The following is a 24,953-nucleotide window of genomic DNA, read 5'->3' on the forward strand; positions in this document are numbered from 1 at the left end:
GGCTGCAGCAAAATTACATCAACTTAAACCAAAATTAAACTAGAGCAGAAATTTTAATTCTTGTTTAAAAGAAAAAAATTGTTGTCTCTGCTGATTGAACATGATAGCAACCCTATCATGATTACAGAGTTTGAGTGCTGGTAGTAGGGGTGTGCGATATATATCTTAATTGCCGTGTTAATGATGTGCGAGCTGACATTATCGAGTATGCTACTCACTGGGAAAAAAACAACAATCAAAACTCGACTCCACGCGTTCACTACTTCATGCTTTAGTACAGGCTGCTGCGCATGCGCATCGAGAGTGCCCATGCTGTGTGCTAGCATAGCTACCTAAACAACACACCTAAAGCTGGAAAGGAGCGAACACACTGCATCAGGGGAAGAAATTCAGACGTCGCCAGCCTCGCAGTCTGCCGCCTTAGATTTAAGTCCTAGGCGAGGATCCTCTTCACTCACATAGAGGTGGTTTGAATTTGAAAAGACTGACATTGCTCAAAAGACAGCAGACTTTGTAGGAAAGCAGCTGCCGTTAAAGATAGCTCACCAACTAACCTGTTCCATCATCTCTGAACAACAATCATTAATATCCTTTGGTGGCACGGGGGTGCAGTGCTTAGCACTGTTGCCTCACAGCAAGACGATCGAGTTTTGATTCCTGGTCCAGGCCGTTCTGTGTGGAGTTTGCATGTTTTTCCCATGCTTGAGTGGGTTTCTTCCAGGTTCTTCCTCCCACAGTCCAAAGACATGCATGTTAGGTTGGGTCTTTAATTTTTCAATGCATTTTAGATTTGATGTCAATTTTTTTTAGGCAGGGTTTCCTGACGTCCGTCCAAGGTCAAGGGAAGGAATTTGTTTTTTTCCCACTACCTAGCTGCCACTCATTGTATTTTCCTTGAGTTAGCAGGAAGACTTTTATTCATGTGTGACTAGTCTGTGAGACTTTTCCTTAAGAATGTGGTCTCACATGATTATACCTTAATGTGTTGCATGTAGAATCCCAATGGAATCAACATGCATATTCCCCTGAATTGCCATGTATGTTAATACCAAGTAGGGGTGGGTGATACAGCTGCTTGTAGCTTGCAGGCAGCAGCTTGTAAGTAAATGAAGAACACCTTCCATCTTTCTTTTCCAATGAGCTACTGTCATTAATGACAGACGACCTAATTTGAACTGTGACTCTATTTAAACAAGGTGCCAGCAGGAGCATTATATTGACACATATATTAAAAACACAAATAAGAGCCTCATGTGGCTTGTTGAGAAGTCACATTATCACCAAAGTTAGTAGGATTAATCTTTGGTGAATTTTTATTTTTAGTACAAATATTTGAATGTATTGAAACTCATCCAACAGTTTAAACCAACGATGAGGACAAATCTCCATTTGAAGTACTTTACTGGAAATAAAAATTAAGCAGAGCTTCCATGTTCCCGTCTGGGGTAATCATATTCATATTATTCAAACTTGGTGCTTAGTGTTCTGTTTCCTCAGCCTGCAGCCTCAGTAGTCATCAGTGCCTCTTTAGGATCCATCCAGGATACTGTAAAGAAGAGGTTTTTCCACAAGTTTCAGAACATATAGAATTCTCTTTAAATTCATAGCCTTGTGCTTTAGTTTGCTAAGCCACTGGCTACAGTTCATAACACAACCCATTATGTTGCATAAAACTCTGAAACCTTTTGAGTTTGTCCTTGGAGAAGTATATGTGTGGTTGAAAGATTTTAATAGCTATCTGGCCAGCAGCATTGTATACTTCTTGTTTACAAATATAAATCTGACCTGATATTGACACCATAGACAGGGTCCGGGCTCCACCTCCGCAAGCCAGTTTTCTGTTGGAAACTCTGCAATGTGACAAACTGAGTCAGGAAAAATTGTTTTGTGTGGAGGTTTTGCAGAGACATAAAGAGCGATAGATGCCCAGATGGAAGACACAAATTGTGGGCTTCACGAGCAGACTAGCTAATAGACAGAGCAACAAACACTGGCAACCTCAGGCCACACTGCGAGCAAGCCAGATTAGCCAAGGCACTTACCGCAACAACTACATGTAGATACTTTCTCCTCTGTACACGTCTCAAAAAAATTAAACACTTATAATTAGAGCATGGTATCAGGTAAATTAAACTTCTGGGATATCGATCTGGTGAGTTAAGTAGCAGAGGGGGTTGTTAATCAGTTTCAGCTGCTTTGGTGTTCATAAAATTAACAACAGATGCACTAGAGGGGCAACAATGAGGCAACCCCCAAAACAGGAATGGTTTTACAGGTGGAGGCCAGTGACACTGGCTAGGGTCAGTGTCACTGGACCTCTGTAGCGTCCGGGTATCACCTGGACGCTACAGAGGTTGTACAGGTAGTCCATCTCCTCCAGGATGGCACATCAATACATGCCATTGACAGAAGGTTTGCTGTAGAAGGTCTTTAATCTATCAGCAGGACCAGTATCTGCTTCTTTGTGCAAGGAGGAACAGGATGAACACTGCCAGAGCTACAGAATGACCTCCAGCAGAGCACGGGTGTGAATGTCTCTGACCAAACAATCAGAAACAAACTCCATGATGGTGGCCTGGGGGCCAAACGTCCTCTAGTGGGCCCTGTGCTCACTGCCCGGCACCGTGGAGCCCAACTGACTGACCGATGAGAGCAGGTTCACCCTGAGCACATGTGACAGACATGAAAAGGTCTGGAGAAGCCGTGGAGAACGTTATGCTGCCTGTAACATCATTCAGCACGACCGGCTTGGTGGTAAGTCAATGTTGGTCTGGGGAGGCATAGCTATGGAGGGACTCACAGACCTTCAGTCCAGATCTGGAAGGAGACCCTGCAGGATACCATCGGTTGTCTCATTAGGAGCACGCATTGTCAGGCACGTCAAACATGCATACAAGCACGTGGGGGCCATAAAAATTACTGTGTACCATTTTGAGTTGCAATGAAATTTCGGCAAAATGGACCAGCCTGCTGCACATTGTTTTCACTTTGATTTTCAGGGTGTCTTTGAATTCAGCCTCTGTAGGTTGGTCATTTTCATTTCCATCGAACAATGTGGCATCCTTTCATTACTAACACACTGCACAGTACATATCAGTATAAATAGCCAGCATGTTTTTTTTCCTAATGAGAGCTGATGTATTTTTTAAAGAGTTTCTTTAAATTTTTTTTGAACAGTGTATTTCTTTCTGCCTTTTCCAATTTCTGCTCTTATTGCTTGGTTCCTCTTCCTGTTATTCTTTAAATCCTCTTTTCACTTTGTAGATATTTCACAAAGACCCTCACAGGTGGCAGTTTTAATGGTTCGGCACACCAGCCAAACGTTTCATTTTAACAAACAAGCTGAAGAAGTTAAGGCTATTAGCACTGGGCTAATATAACATGCCCACCATGAAGACAGACTAAAAACATTGGTGCATTTCTACACTTAAAACAGCTTTTCATCTGTCATTACCTCCCTACCACTCCACTCTCTACCTTCTCCTTACCTCAGTCTGGCTTTCTCTTTTATCACCCACTACTTGGTTTACTCAACAAGTCACACAGCATATCATTATGAGTTTTGAGCAATACACCAGCCACCTCCACACAAACATGAGGAGCAGATGGCTGTGTGGACAACGTCCCTCTTGGAGTTGTACTCGCGACAGATTGAGTGGGAGGCAAAGCGCCTCTGAAGTCACTTTCGCTGCACTGAAATCTGTTCCATTGTTTTCTGTCCAGTTTCTGTACAATACAAAGCCAGTTACAAAAAACGATGTTGTGCAGAAGCTCGTATCAACAACAGAGGCACACAAATGCAAGAGTCAGTAAGCATGTGATTACATCATTCTCATCATTGCTGCTGCTTTTGTAAATGTGCTTGCTATGCATCTTTAATTCACCGTGTTACTGGTTTATTTTCTTCAATATGTTCTTCAATATGTTAAATATTGTCAAAACCAGGAATTTTCCACCAGAAAATACCATTTGTCAAGCTGGCTCTGACAGGCATGTGTGTGTGAGGGGCAATTTAATGTTGCACTCAATTGAGGTAGTGTTATATATAACACTAATTGTGAGGCACAGCAGAGATGCATGGGCCTAGGTTCACCTCTGCTAGGAGGCCCAGATTCCAACATACTATATTTGACAGCATGTTTGTGTAGTTGTGGGACACATCACTAAACCTGAGAGGTTTGATATATCTAATTCATCTAACCTAAACCATAAAAACACATAAACTAGGCAGGCTGTAGGTCTAGCATTTACAATCCCCTCCAAAAGTATTGGAACAGTGAGAACAGTCCCTTTATTTTTGCTGTAGACTGAAAACATTTGGGTTTGACATAAAAAAAATCATTTTGAAACAAAAAGTCACCATCTCAGCTTTTATTTCCATTTACACCTGGATCTGATACACAGTTCAAAAGCACCTTTTGTCTGAACCCATTTAGCGAAAGTATTGGAACAGAAAAACTTAAAATAGATTAAAGTGACTAAGATTAAGTGTTCTTCTTCTGTGGTGCTTTTCCAGGCTTTCACTGCAGCCTTATTCAGTTGTTGTTTGTTTTGGGGGTTACCCCCTTCAGTCTCCTCTTTGGAAGGTAAAATGCTCTGTAGGGTTTAAGTCTGGAGGTTGACGAGGTCCTTGATGATGTAGCTGTGGGTCATTATCTTGCTGATCTCCTGATCAGTTTGGTTGCCTCTTTCTTTAAATTGACAGACAAAATGTTTCTGTAGACCTCTGAGTTCATTGTACTGCTGCCATCATGCGTGATATCATCACTGAACATAAATGAGCCCGTCTCAGAAGAAGCCAGGCAAGCCCAAGCCATGACATCACCTCCACTGTGTTTCACAGATGAGCTCGTATGTTTGGGATCCTGAGCAGATCCTTTCTTTCTCCAAACTTCAGCCTTTCGTTCACCTTGGTAAAGGTTCATCTTTGTCTCATCAGTTCATAAAACTTTGTCCCAGAATTTCTGAGGCTCATCTCTACACTTCTTGGCAAATTCCAGCCTGGCCTTCTTCTTCTACCTGCTAATTACTGTTTTGCATCTTCTGGTGAAGCATCTGTACTTTTGTTCATGAAGCCTCCTGCAAACAGTAGAGTGTGATATCGTCACTCCTGCCCTCTGGAGGTTGTTGCCCATGTCACTAACATTTGTTTTAAGGTCTTTCTTTACAGCACTTACATTGTTTCTGTCATCAGAACACCAGTGATGATTTTCTTCTTCAGGACATTTCAAATGGTTCTACTAGTTATGGCCAATGTTTGTGCAATGGCTCTAATTGATTTTCCATTTCCTCTGAGCTTCACAGTTGCTTGTTTTTCACCCACAGACAACACTCTGGTTTCATGTTGGTTACTCCTCTGACTACCAATGCAGTCTGCACAGACAAAACCCAAATATGAAACTGGGTGTAGACATTTAGAGCTATTTATTGTTTGAATAATCAATGTAATAAATAATCATTGTAACAGGACAAACCTGGGCAACAAAGCACACTTGTCAGTTACATGTTCCAATACTTTTGCTCACAAGAAAACTGGGTGGGTTTAGACAAAAGGTGCTATCTTCTGAACTGTGAATGAGACCCAGATGTAAATACCTGAAAATAAAAGCTGAGATGTTGATCTTTGGTCTCATATTCTTATATTCAAACCCAAATATTTTCAGTTTTAGAGCAAAAAATAAAGGGATTGGCCTCACTGTTCCAATACTTTGGGAGGGACGTTCATATGTCAGTATTGTTTTTTTGTTTTTGTCCCCCCCCCCCGCTTCTCTTTTCCTCTCTTCCTTTTTTTTAAGCCTGTCATGTCTGGCAGTTTTTGCAATCGAAATGATGATCCACTTTTACAAGAACAGCTCTATAAGTTATCTATGGGCTATTATTGTTAATGTTTGTATTTTAATTTTTATTTTATTAATTTATGCCAGGTCTGACAGGTAGGAAGGAAGGGGTAAGAAAAAGAAGGATAAAGAAAGAAAAAAAAAAGGAAAAACAAAGGGGAGAAAAAATAATCGAAGAAAGGTAGATATAAACACGAGAACCGCCCAACACCCAGCAGACCCCCTCACCCCCACACCAAAGAGGCCCGAGCCACCCCCAGGCCACAACCGCCAAAGGAGCTGGTCGAGAGCCATGCCAAGACACCTGGCCACGCACCCCGGGACCCGCGGGTACCCACACCCCAGGGGCGGCAGTGGGGGGCAGTGGGGAGCAGCGGGAGGCGGTAGGGAGTGATAGGGAGGGGTGACTCCCACTCTCCGCAACCGTGTCCCACAGGTGCCACAGCTCAGCAAGCCACAGACCCAGAACCAGCTGTCCACACACACACACCCATACACACAAGTCATATATTCATACACACACATATGCCCGTCACACACTCATGCACATACGGAACTCACCTGGACACCAAGTGTGGGCGAGCGGGTATCAGCACAGAGCCAGCAGCAACCCAGGGAAGCAGCCAACCCGGCTCCAGGCAGGGTGCATGAAACTGGGGTGTGGGAAGACCCGCCCACCCTCTCCTTCCACTCAATGTGTTTGGGGTGATATGTTGGGTGTATGTGAGTGTATGTAGTGGGAAGAATGTGTATGACTGTGTGAAAGCTACAGTGCTATTAAAATTGGAGGGACAGATGTACATGTAATATGAGCACTGAGTAACAGTGCCCATCAACATCACCCCCCTAAGTCCCTCAATGTCTAAGATGTTAATAAAATTGAGGAGCAGGCAGCAGTGAACAGACAAGTGGGGCCACCTCCGCAGCGCCACTCACTAACCACTGTGTGACCCACCTGCCCCCGAAGGCCCTATGTGTACTATGACGTGTTGTGAGCTGTATGATGTAATTAAAAAGGCGGAGCGGGACATCACACAACATAGCAAGCAGAGCCAAAGAAGTGGCCCCACTCACTGCAGCACGAGCACCCCCCCCCCCCCCCCCCCTCACCCAAGACCCTACGTGTGTTTGATGTAATGCTTGACTGAGTGGGAGGAGGAGAAGGGTGAGGATATATAGGACCGAGAGGACTACCCCCAGAGGGAGAGAGCCAGCTAACTACTGGCTCACTAAACACCCCAGTTCCCTACACCCAACCATAGCGCAGGGAAGGCAGATCGAGGGCTTGAAGTGGCCATCCAGCCCGGGGCCAGCACTCACCACCACGGGCACTCCAGCCCCCACACCTCAAGACCATAAGAGTGTCCATCCAAGCCCCCACCACCAACAACCAGGGCCCGCACACAAAAACCACAGAACAGCAGTCAACATCTCCAGTCCAAGAGCCATTAGACACCTGAATCCTCCAGCCCACCCCCAACTATCTGCCGGGCACACCGCGAGATGAGACCACAGCTGATCACCCCCGATAAGTGATGGAGTTGATCAGTGGGGACCAGAGAGATTCAAATTTGTCCACTTGGTTTGTAGAGGTGGCAGACATTCTTTCCAGACTAATGTGGTCTAAAAGTAAATTCCTATAGGAAGTAATACATAAATCTTTTTTTGATTTCCAATGTCAGTATAGTTTCACAGATGACTGGAACTGGATAGGTTGTTCACAGCATCCTTTTTGAAGAATCAGTGCAATAACAGAGCACTGGTATAATTAATAACATGAACAATGACTGCATTCCTTTTAGGTGAGTCAATGTTAAAGATCTGTTGCTAATTTTGGGCACCTCATGTTCCTGTCTAGTGGAACTGTTTAGTTAACACACTTTACTATTTCCAGACTCTGTTTTAATAAAACCACTCTCTCTACTCAGTCTGCCCTGCTCACCTAAAATTAGCATCAATTAGCATAAAAGCATTACCAACGCCACAGACATCTATTCTTTTCACTAAATACTAGTAAGATCTTTAATTTAAGGGCTTTGCTAATACAGGGCAATCACATTAGTAGAAATAACATGCCACAAAATGATTTTTGGCTTCTTTCTTGATTAACAAATTATTATAATTACATTTATCTTGAGCTTAATCTTCCTGGCTGTAGTTTTACGTCTGCATCCCTGTATATAACTGACACAACACAGACATGTCTGGGCACACACCAGTGCCCAAACACAAGTTAAAGCTTGCAATTCTGCCCTCTACACTGCTGCACTGATCCATCATCTTCTCAAAGAGGAAACAGAAGGTGATATTTTTGTTGTTTCAGTTTTAAATTAGAACCAAATCTAACTGCATTTGTCAGGGTAGATACAGTTAGGGCAGTAAGCATTTGGACAACAACACGATTTTTGTCATTTTGCCTCTGTGTACCACTACAGTGGATTTGAAATGAAGCAATCAAGATGTGACAGAAGTGTAGACTTTTAGCTCTAATTAAAAGGGTGCAATAAAAGTATTGTATTAACTGTAACTGTTTAGGAGTTACAGCCATTTTTTTTTTTAACTTTTTACAGAGACCCATTTTCAGAGGCTCAAATGTAACTGGACAAACTGACACAATTTTAATTACAAGGACTGTTTTTCATATTTGGAAGAATATCCATTGTAGTCAGTGACTGCCTGAAGTCTAAAACCCATGGATATCACCACATGCTGTGTTTCCTCCTTCGGGACGCTCTGCCAGGCCTTTACTGCAGCCACCTTCAGTTGCCGCTTTTTTGTGGGTCTTCCTGTCTTCGGTAATTAAAAGCATGCTCTATTGGGTTGAGATCAGGTGACTGACTTGGCCACTGAAAAATATCGCTTTTCTTTGCCTTGAGAAACTCTTGAGTTGCTTCTGCAGTTTGCTTTGGGTCATTATCCATTCATTCTGTGAATCTCTGTCCAATCAGCTTTGCAGCAGTTGGCTGAATGTGAGCAGAGAGTATAGCCCTGAACACTTCAGAATCCATCCTGCTACTTCTATCAGCAGTCACATCATCAATAAATAAATACATGCAAATGCCTCCTCATTGTTCTCCAGGCTTTCTGAAGGTCCTTCAAAGTTTTTCTTTGGCAGTCTTTGTACCTGACCATTTTCAGTAGAATATTTTTTTGTTTGTTTGTTGAAACACTTTACACTGACATATGAATCGTTCAAAAATGACAATGCACATAACAAAAGGGATGAACCAATGTTGTACGAACCCATAACAGACAACCTAAACTATTTTTGCACCAAAAAGGTGAATCCCAATGCGCTATTAGCTGAAATATTATACATGCTGCACAGCGTATCTCGGCTCTGCTGTGTAGAAAAAATTTAAGGAAACTGGTTGAATGGAGGACAAAAGTAAAACTGGCAGGTCTAAAAAATGTTCTACAGTAGATGAATAGTATCTGAAAGTCATGTCCTTAAGAAATAGAGGGAAAATCCATTAAAGAACAGACACAGGACCTGAGAGATGTATCTCGACCTTCAGTTGATCCATCTACTGTTCACCAAAGAATCATAAGAAATGGTCTCAGTGGTAGGGTGTCTGTCAAGAAGCCATTCTTAAAAAGAAGGAAAACAGGAGGAAAAGGCTGAGATATGCCAAATTATACAAGGAATGGGCTGAAAATCAGTCGAAACAGGTCTGATAGAGTGATGAATCCAAATTTGAAATTTTTGGTTGAAATTGTTTTCAATATGTACAAAGAAAATTAGGAGAGAGATACAACACTGAGTGTCTACAGCCATCTGTAAAACATGGTGGCGGCACTGTCACGGTTTGGGGCTGCATTCCAGCCAGTGGTGCTGTCAAAATTGATGAAATTATAAACAGGAAAGTACCACCAGATTTTGATCCAAAATGCAATGTCAGCTTGAAAGCACCTGATTGGCAATAGCTTCCTTTTTGAACAAGACAGTGATCCCAAACACACTAAGGCATACCTGGGTAAAAAACACACACAATGGCACATTATAAGTCATGGACTGGCCACCCCAGAACCTGTACCCCTAACATCTTTGAATTAGTGTGGGATATTTTTGATAGAGAACGGTACAAAAGTGAGCCAACATCCAAAGAAGAGCTTTAGAATATTATTCAGGAAGTCTGGTGAACTATAAGAAATTATGAGAAAGCTTGCCTAATAGAGTTTGGGCTTCTAATGAGCTTTGTCAAGCTCATTAGAATTGTACAAACTCTATTTTTGTCTTGTATACTTCCCATTTTCCTGCAAAATATTAAAAAAAAAGAGTGACTCAAGACTTTTGCAAAGTACTGTAAATTTTGGTGAGATATTTCACATATATAGCCCTATAACAGACCTAGCCGATTCGCAGGCCTAAGGAAACAAAATAAAGAGCTAGGCAAATAATGTAAGCTGTTGAGCTCATATCAGTCCATTTATGCTCACTAATTTCAGTCATTCAATCATTCATTATTACATATACAGGGTTCCAGCCAGCAGTTGATCACCTGGCGCTGCACCTTGCTGAGGTGTTGTCGTACTGGGCTGAGAATTTCAGCAGTTACTGTAGCTACTGGAACAGATCGCTATCATAACAGTTAGCTAGCGCTGCAGCCATTAGCATTGGCAAGCGGTTGTTCGATACATTCGGTCTGTACCTGAACTAATACTAATTACACTAGGGTAAATTATTCATCAATGTAGGTGAACAAGCTTAACTGTGCTCTCCTGATAGTAAAACCAGGTTACTTTCTCTTCATGCTGGAGGTGGAAGATAAATTTTCTGATGTCCCTCTCCTTTTACCAGTAACAGTGTCTGCACAAAAATGGCAGGAAATACTTGCAATTCTATGCAGCTCCAATAATCAAAACAGTAGGTGGATGGTTATCGCAACAGTGAAGAGCACGAGCCTTCTCATTAACTCTTTTTTTTGTTTCCCCTCCAGCCATTTGGCAGGCTGCTGCACATTTACAGGTGACAGATGCTGAAATGTCCTGACTCATCTGTAATTTAACACAGCAACAAATGTGAATGATAAAATTTGTGTGAGTGTGAGGGAAGTTCATGTGTGCAATTAGGGTCAGTGTTCTGCCACAGGGAGACTCATTAATTATAGGCAGAAACCTGAGTTTCTCATTACACTGCTAATTACTTGGTTTATTTAACCAAAACTAATACAGGTATGTTTACTTTTACATAGAATACCCATAGGAAACGACAGGAAAGCTGCTTTCAGCTTGTGTATATCATAGATATGTGTGTGTTTGGTGTAGCAGCCATTTAGGAAAATGGTTCTCAATAAAGTTAGGTTGAAAGCCCAGTGAAAAGACATTAATGGTTAAATAGTGTTGATTTTGGTTGTACTGTGTATGACAAAATAACTGAGGCATTAACCACACTCCTATTATATTCAGAACTTAAGAGAGCGTGTAGGGATGCACTCCACTGATAAACTGACACGTCTACCCACTTTTTTTGTCTCTCTCTGACACACAGAGGCAGACATGGAGCAAAGGACCAGGAAAGCACAGCTGAGAACACAATGAGCACCGGTCTCTGGTGTTTAACATACAAAGACTAACTATGATGTGGCTCTGCAGGGCTTTTGCATGCCTGGCAGTGAATTCCAGTGTAGGCCCCACAGAACAGTAGTAGCAAGGCCTGAGATCTACAGAGGCCTGTACTGTTGAATTGTTAGCTGTGCTTGTTCTGTCTATATTTACGTCAGTCTGTCACCTTCACAAAAAGCAGATTTTCTGTTATTGTAAGGTCTTTGTATTACTGTAGGGTCTTTACCTTAAAATATAAAGCACCTTGAGGTTATAATTTGTCGCTATATAAATAAAATTAAATTGAACTGAGTCCAATCTGCAGCAAAAACCATAACTTAGTCACTAGTTAAGGTTTTTGTTGCAGAATGCATTACTAGCTGAGAAGAGAAGAGAAGAGAAGAGAAGAGAAGAGAAGAGAAGAGAAGAGAAGAGAAGAGAAGAGAAGAGAAGAGAAGAGAAGAGAAGAGAAGAGAAGAGAAGAGAAGAGAAGAGAGAGAAGAGAAGAGAAGAGAGAAGAGAAGAGAAGAGAGAAGAATGTCTAGAGTTTTCCCTCTTGGTTTCCATGTGGCAGTTTAAACCCAGGCGTCTGTCTGCTCTGCATATGGAACCAATTTGAAATGTGAAACTACAGGGACTTCTTGAAAGAAGGATGATTGCCAATCAGATGATAGGAAAACTCTGTATTAAAGTTCCTTTTTTTTTCTTTAGTATCAGGTGACACTATCTTTCCTCAGAGAGTCCTCTTTCATTTACATTTGCTATGGCTAAACTTAAAGAACAGATTGATTATGGTTATATGTCTGTCTGTTTGTTCATTAGGATGCTTAATCAAAATGTTATTGTTGATTTTGTATGAAAATCTTACCAGTGATGGGACTTGGCCTAAAACCAGGATCTGGATCTAAGAAGGATTCTTGCCCATTTGCAACATATCAAACTAATATAAAAACACTGGTGGCAGTCAGTGCTGCCCCTCAGCCTCCTGGCAGTTTCAAAGACTTAAATAGCAATCAAATGGAAACATCGTCCATCCATCCATCCATCCATTCATCCATCCATCCATCCATCCATCCATCCATCATCCATCCATCCATCCATCCATCGTCTTATGCTTATCCTGTTAGGGGTCACGGGGGGTGGGTGCTGTAAAATTAACAATTATAAAAACGCAAAGAAAGTGACCAAGCAGTGATATTTGTGTTACTATGCAGTTAATTATAACTGACATGTTTATTACTTCACGCAGGAATATAAGAATATGTCCTTCCAACCCTAGAAGGGAATGAGGACTCTTATTTTACCAGGCCTAAAAAAAAAAAAAAGCTGCTGGATGAGTTTCAGACCCTTGAATTTTTATTGATAAACCTTCACCATCACTTAAAAACACACATTTTACTTGCCATGGCAGCCATAAATGCTTATCAATGTAAAAAATAATCTCTGCCTGTATCACCCCTGATACACCTATGTCACCAGAGGTGAACATAAATTATTAAACCTTTAATGTATGAATCATAATGTATTCTTACCTGCACTGTCATGACAGTGCACATGACCAAACACTGATTATACTTCATTGACTGTTATTTGTCACACATCAGCCCTATTTGTAATTGGTAACGAACAATAAAAAAGCCTAATTCCATGCATAATTTGAGTCAGGCCTTTGAACCTCATCATTATGACTACAAACTGCAGCAATACTGACACAACAGTCCAGGCCATGTTCACATAAAACACAAAACATCAGAAATGACACAATAAGTGTGGAACATCTTTTAACACTTCTGCTATCAAATTGTGCCCTGGCCTGAAAATCCATACAGTTACAGTAATCCGACAGCAGAGAGGTTATTATCGTTATGAAAAAATCACTGAAAGCAAATTGGGAAAAAGCTTTGAATGTCATTTTATCAATAGACTGAAATAGTGGTGCTGGTTTAGTTACATATTATACTGTACCAGTGAGAAACCTGCAAAATAAAAAATGCATGAATTGTATCAATGTTGCCAAATTCCAAAGTGTCAGATTGTCAGTAGGTGCAGCTCAGCTATCAGTATGAGAAGCCTGTATGAGCAAATACACCTATAGCGTGATTTTAAAAAAAATCAACCATGACCTCCTTCTCCTGCTATTGTGTTCAGTAAACTTGACCTCTGACCTTGACCTTGAGTTTTTAACTTGTCCGAGATTTCTGGGAGATGCACCTGTGCTATCCATTTGAAAATCATGTTCACAAAGTTGAGTCGACGCTGCTCGATACTCGCACGCCCATCCACCTGCCTGCCTGGCAGGGTGATGACAATATCCTATCAGCCTTTCAGGCTTATGCTTTGCTTTCTTTATAAAATACAACTTTACAAAGGGCTGTGCAATTAATTGTATTTTGATTTTGACTTTGGCTCCACACGATCACAAAAACAGTGTAGTCAACAAAAAATGATTATTGTTAAAATTATTTTGCCACATTTCACTCCGTATATTCTTAGCCCTGATTTATGCTGCAGAGTCTGGGCCCTACAACGTAACCTACGGAAGCGGCCAGCGACGTTGTCGGCACTTATGCCTGTGCAGGTGCAATTTTTATCAAGCAGGAAATCTACGCCGTAACCTGATGTGCACCTCCTATGTGTCGACGATTGTGATTGGTCTGTTCAGCACCATTGGTTCCTCCCGTGCCTTTCCGGCTACTTTTATGGCAAAGTTTTTTAAATTTATCAGTAAGAGAGGATCAATGAACATCTCAATATAAGGAATAATAATCATAGTATCAATACCACATCAGTAACTGATAATTTCCTGTCCCCAAACTGGAGGCAGGATTAGTAAGGAGCTGACAACCCTGTGCACTGTACTTCAGATAGGCGAGTTATTACACAGAGTCACAGTTCATGAGCCATTAGTTTAATACTTGTCTGATCAAGTTAATCTGTATAAATGAATTCTCTCTAATTATCTAAGTAGCTACCAAAATACAGCTGCCATGATAAGAAAATTCTAAATTCATGCATTATATGTCACTTGATGGACTGTGAGGTACTGTGGGTCATTCTCCAAGTTGTTGCAAGGTCTGAATGAAGCCATGAGACACATTAAAGTAAATGTGGTCTTTATCTCAATGTCAGAATGCCATCACTTTAACAGACTGATGAAGCCAGTAATGTTATGTCTGCCAAGTCTGAAAAGCGCTTATGAGAAAAGACACCCACTCACTCATCTCGGCTATTTATTGTGCAAGGAAAGTAGGCTCATTTCTTTGCCTTCTACAGCAAACCAAATGCAAATGACTTTGTACGGGACTAGCATACCCACTTCAGCCACCAGCATCCCTATGTCCCTAGGGTAGCAACTAGAATTCCCAATGGAGTTGTCACGTGTTCTGTAACTGGAAATTAAAGTGCATGTTATGTATAAGATGATGTGAGAGAAACTTGGTTCTGTATTTATGAGATTCAGTTCGGAGTGAATCTATGGGAGAGAAATTTAGCTACAGACAATGTGAACAAAATAGGAGATCCTCCTGCTTTCCCTCAATCCGTCTGTTGTGTTATGTGTTCCACTTCTACCCAAAAAGAGAATGCACCGCTCACTGGTCATGACTCATGGCCAATGAGAAATGCATGTGTACAAGGCCAACAACACCATCTGCACCGGCTTTCCTCCATTAGTCACCTAGAAATTTATGACATCAAACAGCATGCTGGGAGAAGAACACAGGAGGAGATGCAGAGCACAAAAGAAACATGTAAGAGTGTTTTACAAGAATCACACAAGAGTTATCTTGTGTGATTCTTGTAGAACACTTTTTTAAAAAATAAAGAGTTGCATTTCAGTTGAAACACCATCTACTGTAACAACTTTAGTTGTGCAAAGAACATTTTTCATATAATGTATCTACATACTGGCCTGTACTCACCTACAAATTATTTTGTAACTGGGCAAAATGGCAGTTTTAGATTTTTACACACTGGATCAAGACAATGCACAAAATATAAACCAACTATTACTGAAAGCACTGTGAAAAAAAAAACAAACAGCTGCAGCTGAAACAAACCAAAGCACAGCAGAGTGTGTTTAAGTCAGAATTACAGTAGAATGGCACTGAGCAGCTGACAGCACTAATCACACACATACCTCAGGACCTGCCCAGCTGTCTGTTGTGTACTGGTCTTTAAATATGCACACTTCCACTACACTGCTTTTGCATTGCAGTTTACTTCATGATGGGATGGACAGCACTGCTCACTATGCTTACATTTCACAGCGCAGGTGTACAACTGGTGTTTTGCAATTCACAAATAGTCCACATTTAAGGGCACAATAACATGTTTTTGCCCGGTGCTGTGCAGAGGGGTTATGTTTACTTACAGTAAAGTCCTTTTATATTGTTGCATATTATCTTAAAACGTCTTCCACTGCTGCTGATAAACTCATGTAACACATGACAAAATATTGTTTACACCTCACTGAAACAAACAGCTTTAATTCTTTGCCTTTTGGACACCAGTTGATAACCTTTCATTTGAACTGAACGCTGCGGGTGCAGGATCTGCCTACTCAGCACTTAGCGGAAAACTTTCAGTGTTCCGTCTCGTCTCAGGCTGTAAGGCTGAAGGGGATACGAAGGGGAGACAAAGGAAGATTCCTACCATGGTGCGTGTCCCTGGTCGAGCGCATTACCCTCCAGCCCGTGTCAGCAAGTCATTTATCGCGCAGCCATCCTGCTGACTGGAGGTTGCAGAATCTCCACACAAGCATCGGACAGCCGGTGGTCCTGAAGTTGCAGCCGCCACGCGCCACTCGGACAACAACTTTTTAATTTGAAAAATATTTGCTTTGTGTACTGAAACCCGTTTTTTCTGCTTCTAATGAGTTATCTCCCTGGCATATGTAACACCACCATGTCCTTAATTTTGTCTCTGCAAATTTCAAAAATTAACCAAGAGGTCATCGAGAGCGGTGCTCGCCCTCCCAGGGGAACGCGCCTCTGCTGCGAGAGAGTCTGGGAAAGCGCTTTTCAAAGTAAAAGCCCCTGCGTTTCAAGGAGGTACTCGGAGTGAAATTTGAGATGATTCTTCCCCTAAAACATAATAACGTGTCTCAGAGCTGGCAGACAGCCCAAAGCAGACGTTGACGCGGCCTATAGTAACGAGAAACGGAGAAAACAGGTTTAAGCCAGCTGCAACCAGAGTGAAGTTAGACTTAATGGTTTTGCCTTTACTGTTACTGTGAAGGAAGACAGATTTTTGTCTACATTTCCCTGTAGGCAATAATAACATTTTTATTATTATTATTATTATTATTATTATTATTATTATTATTATTATTATTATTGTGTCACACATAGCTACTTATATAATTTCAAAAGCCTCTTTCTATCCTTAGAGATGAACAGCTTAACAGCTGTTGATCCTCTGTGAGCCACCAAAGCAACTTCAGCCTGCCCACTGAAGCCTGAGACCTGAAGACTGTACTGCAAAGCAAAATTTGGAACTGCCATGCCAGGGAACACCAGTGGCCAAAGGGATGTCCCTGGTACTGGCAGCGTACCCAGGGTGTACCTTGACTCTTTGTTTGGCTCCAGGCCCCACTGAATTTGTCATGGTCCCCTGGGGGGCTCTGGCTGGCCTCCCTTTTTTGGTTGTTTTCTATTGTGTTATCCTTTTCTGCATGTATTTTTGTTTGTGGGTGTATCATGTGGAGTCTTGCCTGATGCAGAGGTAGGCAGGTCTTAGGGAGTCCACCCACGGGCGAATGCTCACCTGTGGCTGATCTCATAACTCACCTGCTCTTCATATTCTCTGATGGAGCGAAGTTTTAAGCCAGTGGAAACTCTCAGCCACTGCCAGATCATTGCATCAGCCAGGTATCCAGGTTGGCTCTTGTTTGGAATGTTCTCTGAATACTCTTGGATTAATTTTTTTTTCTCTCTGTGCAGATTTTTAGACTGGGAAATCATCTTTGGAGTTAGTGATTTGATGGAGGTGTGAGACGCCCACGGGGACCCTGCAACCTGAAGCGGCCATAGACTCCATGCAGTTCTGTGGGTTTTTTTGTTTATTTATTTTTTTTTTTTTACCACTTTCTGGAATAAACTCTGTTCAGACTTTATTTCTGTGTCCAGCATCTGAGTCCTCACCAGAGAGTCCTGACTGAATTGGATAAGTTGTTAAGAAGAATGTTTAAATAGGTACCAAATTATCTTCCATGTGAATATCAGAATCTAGGATTTCCCAAAAATGTATTCCCAAAATAATCACACTCCTTCCGGTAGTTTCTTCTATCCTGGTGCCATCACTTCCCAAGGTAAATCACATACACACCAGTAACAACATCTCTTATTTCCCTTCTTGCCTGCAATGGACTGTGTAGGTCTGCTGTTTACTGTTTCAAAGGGTTACTCTTGTATTGTTTTTAATGAGGTAGCTATTAGATTTTTTCCCCCATATTTTGTGTATTTTCTGTGGAATGTAAAAAAAAAGAAAAATGCAGTTTGCACTAATGTTCAAAATACTGCACTGTTGTATCTAACTGTGAATTTGACTGTGATTGAAAGAAACATGAAAGAGTTCAATTTTTCCATTCAGTTATGGACTGTACAAAGTGTTGCTGGTGAGTGTTGGTATGGACACTGGAAAACATGATCAACCTTGTGACTGGAGATTTGAGGAATGGGCGAGCACAAAGTTTCACCCTGAAAGTGTTTCTGTCAGAGGGCGCATACGGAGTTATAACAAGCACTGTGACCTTAACCTGCTGGCTGGATGGTGTTCTACAGCAAACTCCAAGTTTCTCTCTCGTTATAGTCTGCATTGATATGCATTCATAGCTCCACCCAGTTAAAAATGTTGCATTAGTGAATCCCAGTAGTGGAACTCTCTTGGTGATGTTTTTTTTGTGTGTTTGTTTTTCGCTCATAACCCCCAATATGCTTAATGTACTCAGAGCCGATGAGTCTAACTGATAAGTTTTTCAGGACCCAAAAACTCTGAGTTTCCCATCTCAGACGGAATCAACCCAGAGTTCAGAGTTAGAGACAGAGTTTATTAAATCTTCTTTCTGGAACAGACCCCAGTTCAGTCTCAGGTTATGTTTAATTTATGTCAGTGTTAAATTAGTGAAATGGTGACACCATGGGTGCAGTGGGTTGATGGATTACAGATGGCTCTGTTTAATAAAGTCATGCTAAAATAAAAAGCTCCTAAGCAACACTTTGTTGTCTCTCCTGATCTTTGTCATGGGTGTGTTGTTGGTCTCTACAGTAATTTAATGCCAGACAAAAGTAAGAGAGGTGCTCCCAGGTAAATGTGTTATCTGATTTAAAATGGGAATCAGTTAGAAATCATATTCCCACCAAAAGTTGTGGAGTTATACTCCATGTCACTGTTCACTTACATGAAAATTTTAAATCAAAAGTAGCTTTAAAGGGGAAAAAAGAAACCATTAATGCTGAACAGATAAGCCAAATCTTAAAATCAGACCAGCTTTACTTCTTAATATATAGTTTTTCAGTTAATAGTTTATACAAAGAGCATCTTCTTCAATTTACATAATCTGATCTTCAAATGCAAATGAACATTTTTTTAAGGTGATAAAGCAAAAGAATTTCATCAGTGTACAACATTCTCCCACAGAGACCCTGAGATCTGCTAATTTCATTAACTGACAGAAGAAAATAATGGTTCATTTCATCAGCAGGGGCAGCTAATTAAGATATCTAACAGAAATGACCCCTGCCGGGACCGTGGCTCACACACTGAGCTGATCTTGTGGAAGGTTGAGGATGCCATCTTGTGTTCAACGACGTTATTGGTCTCTTCTACTAATAGAAGTGTGTGAAGAAGCCTGGAAATAATATTTGGAGTTTTAAAATATGTGTTTAATCCAGATAATAATAGTAAAATCATAAACCAGATCTAATATGCATGAACAAACTGAGCTGGTGTCACATCCTCATCACTGACTTCCTTCACATGGTTAGGTTTAAAGTGTGCTTTGCATTCATTCAGAAAACAGAAAATCATCAAAATGTTCATAAGCATTAACATTTTCCTTCATGGCCGACTTTTTTTTTTAAACAACAATATCTCCGTGGCGTGATTCATCACCTACGCAGGATCTCCATCATAAAATAGCCATTTCTGGATACCACGCTCTAATAATGCACCATTTTAAACTGGCATCAGTTTAACACATCATTTCTCAGCGCTCCGTAGATCAGCTGTAAGGCAGCACAGGAGTTGCCAGACTGTGGAAAACATTACTCTTGCTTTTCTGGCAGACAAACAGTATAAAGACCAAAATCTTTACACATGGTATCATTTACAACTTCAATTCATGTAAAACAAAAATTTGGAATGTTTTATTCCTCAGACACGGTAAACATGAAGGCATGGGTATCTGATCGGTTATACGAAAACTCAAAGCATTTAAAGAAACATGATGGAATTGTGGGGAGAGAAAAAATCTATATTTTGATGCAGAATAAGACGCTGGCCTTGGCACAGGACATACTCTGAGTGCTCTTCTAGTTTTAATGTGAAGTTGAAAAAGAAGTTTTGTGGAGAAATGATCTCTAAAGTTGTCTGAGAGATCAAAGGATCGATGAAGTATTCTTTATTTACTTTCATTATGGAAATGAAAGTTTCTGTGTTTGCAGCGTGGGTGTGACCCTCGGCCTGCTCTCAGATGCGTTGACGAACAGCAGCCTGTAGATGGGGATGCTGCTGTGTTTTGGAAATTATGCAGTAAGCTGAAAATAGTGTAATGACGCAACTGATTTATTGGTAACTCTGCCCGAGTGGGGCTCCATAAATGAACTGCTTGTACTTTGAAAATGTTTAAATCTGTTCATCATCACGTGAGAAGGACAGTAAAAAGTATGCGAATAAAAGAGGAACAAGTCAAACTTCAAGAAATAATTGGATATAGAAAGAGAAATCAAATCTAATCTAAGAAAATGACAGTTTTCTTAGCTGTAGGTGTTTTGTTGCTTTTTTTTAATATAAACTCTGCATGTAATGCATGTTCACAATTGCTTCTCTAGAGCACATTATAACACCCTTCAAGGTGAAAAGTGCCCCACTAAAAAACTATATTTATTTATTTTTTAAACTATTCAAGTGTGAATGTAATGAACCAGAAATAGAACGCGAAGCGAGATACAGAGAGTATGTATGAGCAACAGTGTGATAGTAGAAAGCTTGGCTGGTGGTTCTCATCTGGTCTCTGACCTTTCTAGCTGCCTCGCAACCCACTCACTCAGTACTGGTGTTCAGCACTTCTGTCCCACTGTACAATCAGTTGCTTCATCTGACTCTACCGACCTCTGACCCTTCACTCTGACCCTTCCAGCCACGCGACCCCTGCAGCTCACGCTCTGTGACATTTGAGCAGAATAAAATATCTGTTAAACAGGGAGCTCAGTGTGCACAGAAAACAAAGGCAGGGTTTTTGTGCAGCTTAGTGCATACCCAGTTAACTGTGTGCATTTGCAGTGCATATGTGCACCCTCTTTTACTGTACTCATTTTTTTTCTATTAGCCTCCACTGGCCTTTAGATTATTTCCAAGCAACAGAGGAGCGCATATATATTTCCCTGCTACACAGTGAGAGCTTTGTTTGTGGCAAGATTCCTTTTACGTTACATTACAGTACATTATTATCAGTTTTGAAATATTGCAGTAATTTAAACCATCATTTAAGTTCCATAGATGCATCCAGTGTTGTACTCAGAGGATTGTTATTTCAGCTAAAGGAAGGAATGCAAGTCTAGATGACGTATTCCCTGATATGTTTTCTGAAATCTATAGCTTAGAGGTTTAAATGTGATGAAACACTAAGTCTAACAGAGTCTCTCCTCGCTTGGCCGTTCTGTGCTGTGAAAACCCAGAAATCTTCAACCTATGAGAAACACTTCAAACACAGCAGTGGTTATATAATGGTCTCATTTCAGGATCCACATCTGGCCAGGGCCAGTTTCATTAAAATCTGCAGAAACACCCAAAGTACGCCTCTGGAGCCCTAAACCTACAAGACCATGAGTCACAGTCAGAGATAACAAATGGGGTTTTGTTTCGCAAATGCATGTTTGATCCCATATCAGATAAGCTGCCTCTTGTGTTCAGTCAGCAGGGGTAAAGATCCGATAGGTATGGGGAAAACCCAGCCAAAGATTTTATACCCATCACAGTTTATTTCACTCTCTTTGAGTTCAGCTTCTTTTCACTACAGTGACAATTCTACAGATTGAGTGTGAAGAAGCTAGCAAACAAGGAGAGGTCTGGACATGTAGATAAATGATTTAAATATGGTCAAAGTAATAAATAAACAAGTCAAATTGAATCAGGCACAAATCCACCATTGGGGTTGCATCAGGAAGGGCATCCGGCATAAAACTGCCCAATTAAGCATGCAGAGGTACCTGCTGTGGCAACCCCTTGTGATAAGGGAGCAGCCAAAAATAGTTTTTACAAACAGATGTTTGAATAACACCTAAAAATGAAGTGGAAATTGTAAATGCACTAGTTCTTATATAGCACTCTTCTACTCTAGTTGCACCGGAGAGCAACTTGGGGTTCAGTATCTCACCCAAAGGCACTTTGGCATAGAGACTGAAGCAGTCAGGGATCGAACCACCAACCTTCCAATTAGTAGATGACCTGCTCTAACCCTTGAGCCACAGCCAAGTCGAGATATCTAAAAAATGAAGTGCTAGTGCTGGTCCCAAGACCAGATAAATGGGGAGGGTTGTGTCGGGAAGATTTCCATACTGGATTTGTCAGGACCTGGGTTAAAAATGATCACATCTGGTGCTGTTGGCCAGCAGGGTACCAGATGAGGACAAACGAAGAGGAGAGGGGGAAAGGTGTCATGGATCCTGCTTTCCTTGGTGTCTCTGGGCCTGTTACTCTGGTCTTTTCTATTAACCAATCCTTGTGTTTTAGAGGCAGACCTCCTCCCATTCACAGTTGCCTGTGACCCAGCCGGTTCCACAGCTGCTGGCGATTTGATCATCATCCGGCCTATTTAAGTGGCGGAGGCCCTACACTCGATGCCGGATTGTTACTTACCCCCCAAGACTGGAAAGCTGGAGTGCGAGCCAGAGAGTGAGTGAGCAGAAGAGGAGTGTGGTCAAGGATCGGTTCTGGAGAGGCATTCTGTTTTATGGTGGAGCATCCCAGGATGCATCCTGCCCTCCGCCCATTGCCGACAAATCTCAGTTTTAACGTATGCACCGTAAATATAGTCCTTGGAAGTGTCACTTACAGTCTGCATCTTGAGTCCTCTCTTCACCATGACAGAAGGCATGTTAGGCGGCAGTGAAAGAGAAGGAAAGGCAGGAGTGTAGAGGTGAGAGCACGGACTCTAAATGTAGGGACTATATATATTGTAGGGTCTTTACAATGTAAAGTACCTTGAGGCGACTCATTGTTGTGCTTTGGTGCAATGTAAATAAAACTGAATTGAATTGAATATCTGTTAGATGAGAGAGCTGGCTGATGTGATGGAGAGAAGGAAGGTAGACATATTGTGGGTGCAGGAGACCAGATGGATGAGAAGAAAGGCCATGAGCATTGGAGGTTGATTCAACCTGTTCTACCATGGAGAGGAAGAGAAATAGAGTAGGAGTAATCTTGAAGGATGAGTAATTGTTGTAGATGTAAAGAGAGTCATGAGTTTGAAGCTGGAAATCGGGGGATGGGGGGGGGCTGTTGAATGTTGAATGCGTGTGCCTCACAGGTTAGATGTCAAAAGAGAAAGCGAAATTGAACAAAACACTAAAATTAGTGTATTTATTGGGGAAACAATTGAATTAGCTAGCTAAATCTAAGAAATTAAAAGCTTAAGCATAAACAAAAAATTAATACCTATTAAATACTGAGCTTAGGCTACCAATAGTTAGCTGTGACTAAAATTAATTTAGTGCAAAAAGAAAAGAAATTCATGTTTTATCAAACATTCATTTATTGTAACAATGTTTCTTAGCAATAAATCTCATACTGTTGGAAAGCCTGTTTATTTGTGGGTTGAGCAGCAGAGTTGAGTATGTGGGTTGCCCCCATAAAAAACTTGCTAAATCTTCTCTGCTAAAGCCAAACAGCTTATTCTGCTATTGACTCTTGTTTAGTGTTGTTTATTGGATTGGTATATTGAAGTCTGAAGAAAGGAGACATGCTGAGAATTTAACAATTCATTCATTTAAAAAATAGGGGCCTCAGCAGTATACTGGTCACCAGTTTAGTCACACACTGCTGATGGCATCCCATTCTTCAACCAGCATTTGTCACAAGTCAGCCAGTGTGGTTGTGTTGGTCACTCTGGCATGAACAGCATGCTAAAGCTGATCCCACAAGTGTTCAGTGTGGTTGAAGTCAGGACTGCAGGGAGGCCATTCCATCCTCCCCACTCCCAAATTCTGGAGGTAGTGCTCTGATAAACCCCGCCCACTCTGTAGGGGCAAACATCTTGGAGATACAGGATTGCCACTGGTTGCAGATCTCATCTTTATATCCCTCTGCATTGAGATTGCTTCCAGTGATGATGAGCCTTGTTTTTTCCAGTGAGGGAGAGACCGCCCCACACCATCGCACTGCATCCACCAAAACCTGTTACCATATCGGGTAGCAATCAGCATAGTGTTCTCTGAATCTGAATCCACACTTTGACCCTACGATCCAACTGATATAGGCAGAACCTGAACTCATCGCTGAACATAACATTGCTCTGCATGTTCAGGTTCCAGTGCACATGTTGCCGACATCAGCACAAGCAGGCCTGATGGTGAAGGGCAGTCATGGTAGGCCTCCTGCCAGCCCTATGAGACTGGAGATTGGCTGTGTGCAGTCTTTTCTGATTGGATAGAGAACTATTGACCATATCATCCTGCAAGCCTTGACTGCAAATCTGCCTACAGTTCATGAGTGCTGACAGGATAGGGAAACGCTCTTCTTGTGGTGTCCTCTTCCTGGGATGCCCACTTTGCAGTCTGTCTCTGACATCCCTCGTTATATGAAAATTTACCTTCAGTTCAAACATGGTTCTAGGTCTCACTCCAAAAACTCAATTTTCAAGTTGCCACATGGCACGGGCCCAGATCTGTCAAATGTGGCATGCTTGGAGCAGACACTAACCGACCGCTGTAGCCGGGTCCATGCTCACAGGTGTTGCGCCCATCAGGCACCTGATTGTCAGAACCGGTGGTACCAGAAGCTCAAAATAAGAGTCAATAGCAGAACAAACAGTTTCATATTGGCAGAGAAATTTTTTATACACGCAACCCACATATTCAACTCTGCTGCTCAACCCACAAATGCATTTTCCTTACAAATATGGCACCATTTAATCCCTCAACAATGAATGTGTCTTCAACAACAGAGCATATTTCAAATATGCCACCGTTCGCGGACTTCTGACAACAATTACTATAATAAACCTATTTTGGGTATAAAAGGAATTTCTCAGCTTTCAGAAACAATTTGAATTTTTCCGATAGGACAAATGGTTGTATAATTACAGTAATGCAAAGTACGCATGATCAAATGTCTCAGTGGTGATACACTCAGTGT

At 41.5% G+C, this 24,953-nt stretch overlaps 1 protein-coding gene across 1 annotated transcript in view; it reads right to left on the reverse strand.

Annotated features, from left to right (window-relative positions):
- Nucleotides 1–16,355, reverse strand: part of gask1a (golgi associated kinase 1A) — an 88,416-nt gene extending 72,061 nt beyond the window's left edge. Inside the window, exon 1 of the mRNA XM_030750456.1 lies at nucleotides 16,035–16,355. Within this exon, the coding sequence (XP_030606316.1) occupies nucleotides 16,035–16,037 (3 nt within the window). The 5' untranslated portion in view covers nucleotides 16,038–16,355. The remainder of the gene's footprint in view (nucleotides 1–16,034) is intronic.
- Nucleotides 16,356–24,953: the final 8,598 nt, after the last annotated feature.

Source organism: Archocentrus centrarchus, chromosome 16 (assembly GCF_007364275.1).
Source record: "Archocentrus centrarchus isolate MPI-CPG fArcCen1 chromosome 16, fArcCen1, whole genome shotgun sequence".
In the NCBI taxonomy this organism is placed as follows: domain Eukaryota; kingdom Metazoa; phylum Chordata; class Actinopteri; order Cichliformes; family Cichlidae; genus Archocentrus; species Archocentrus centrarchus.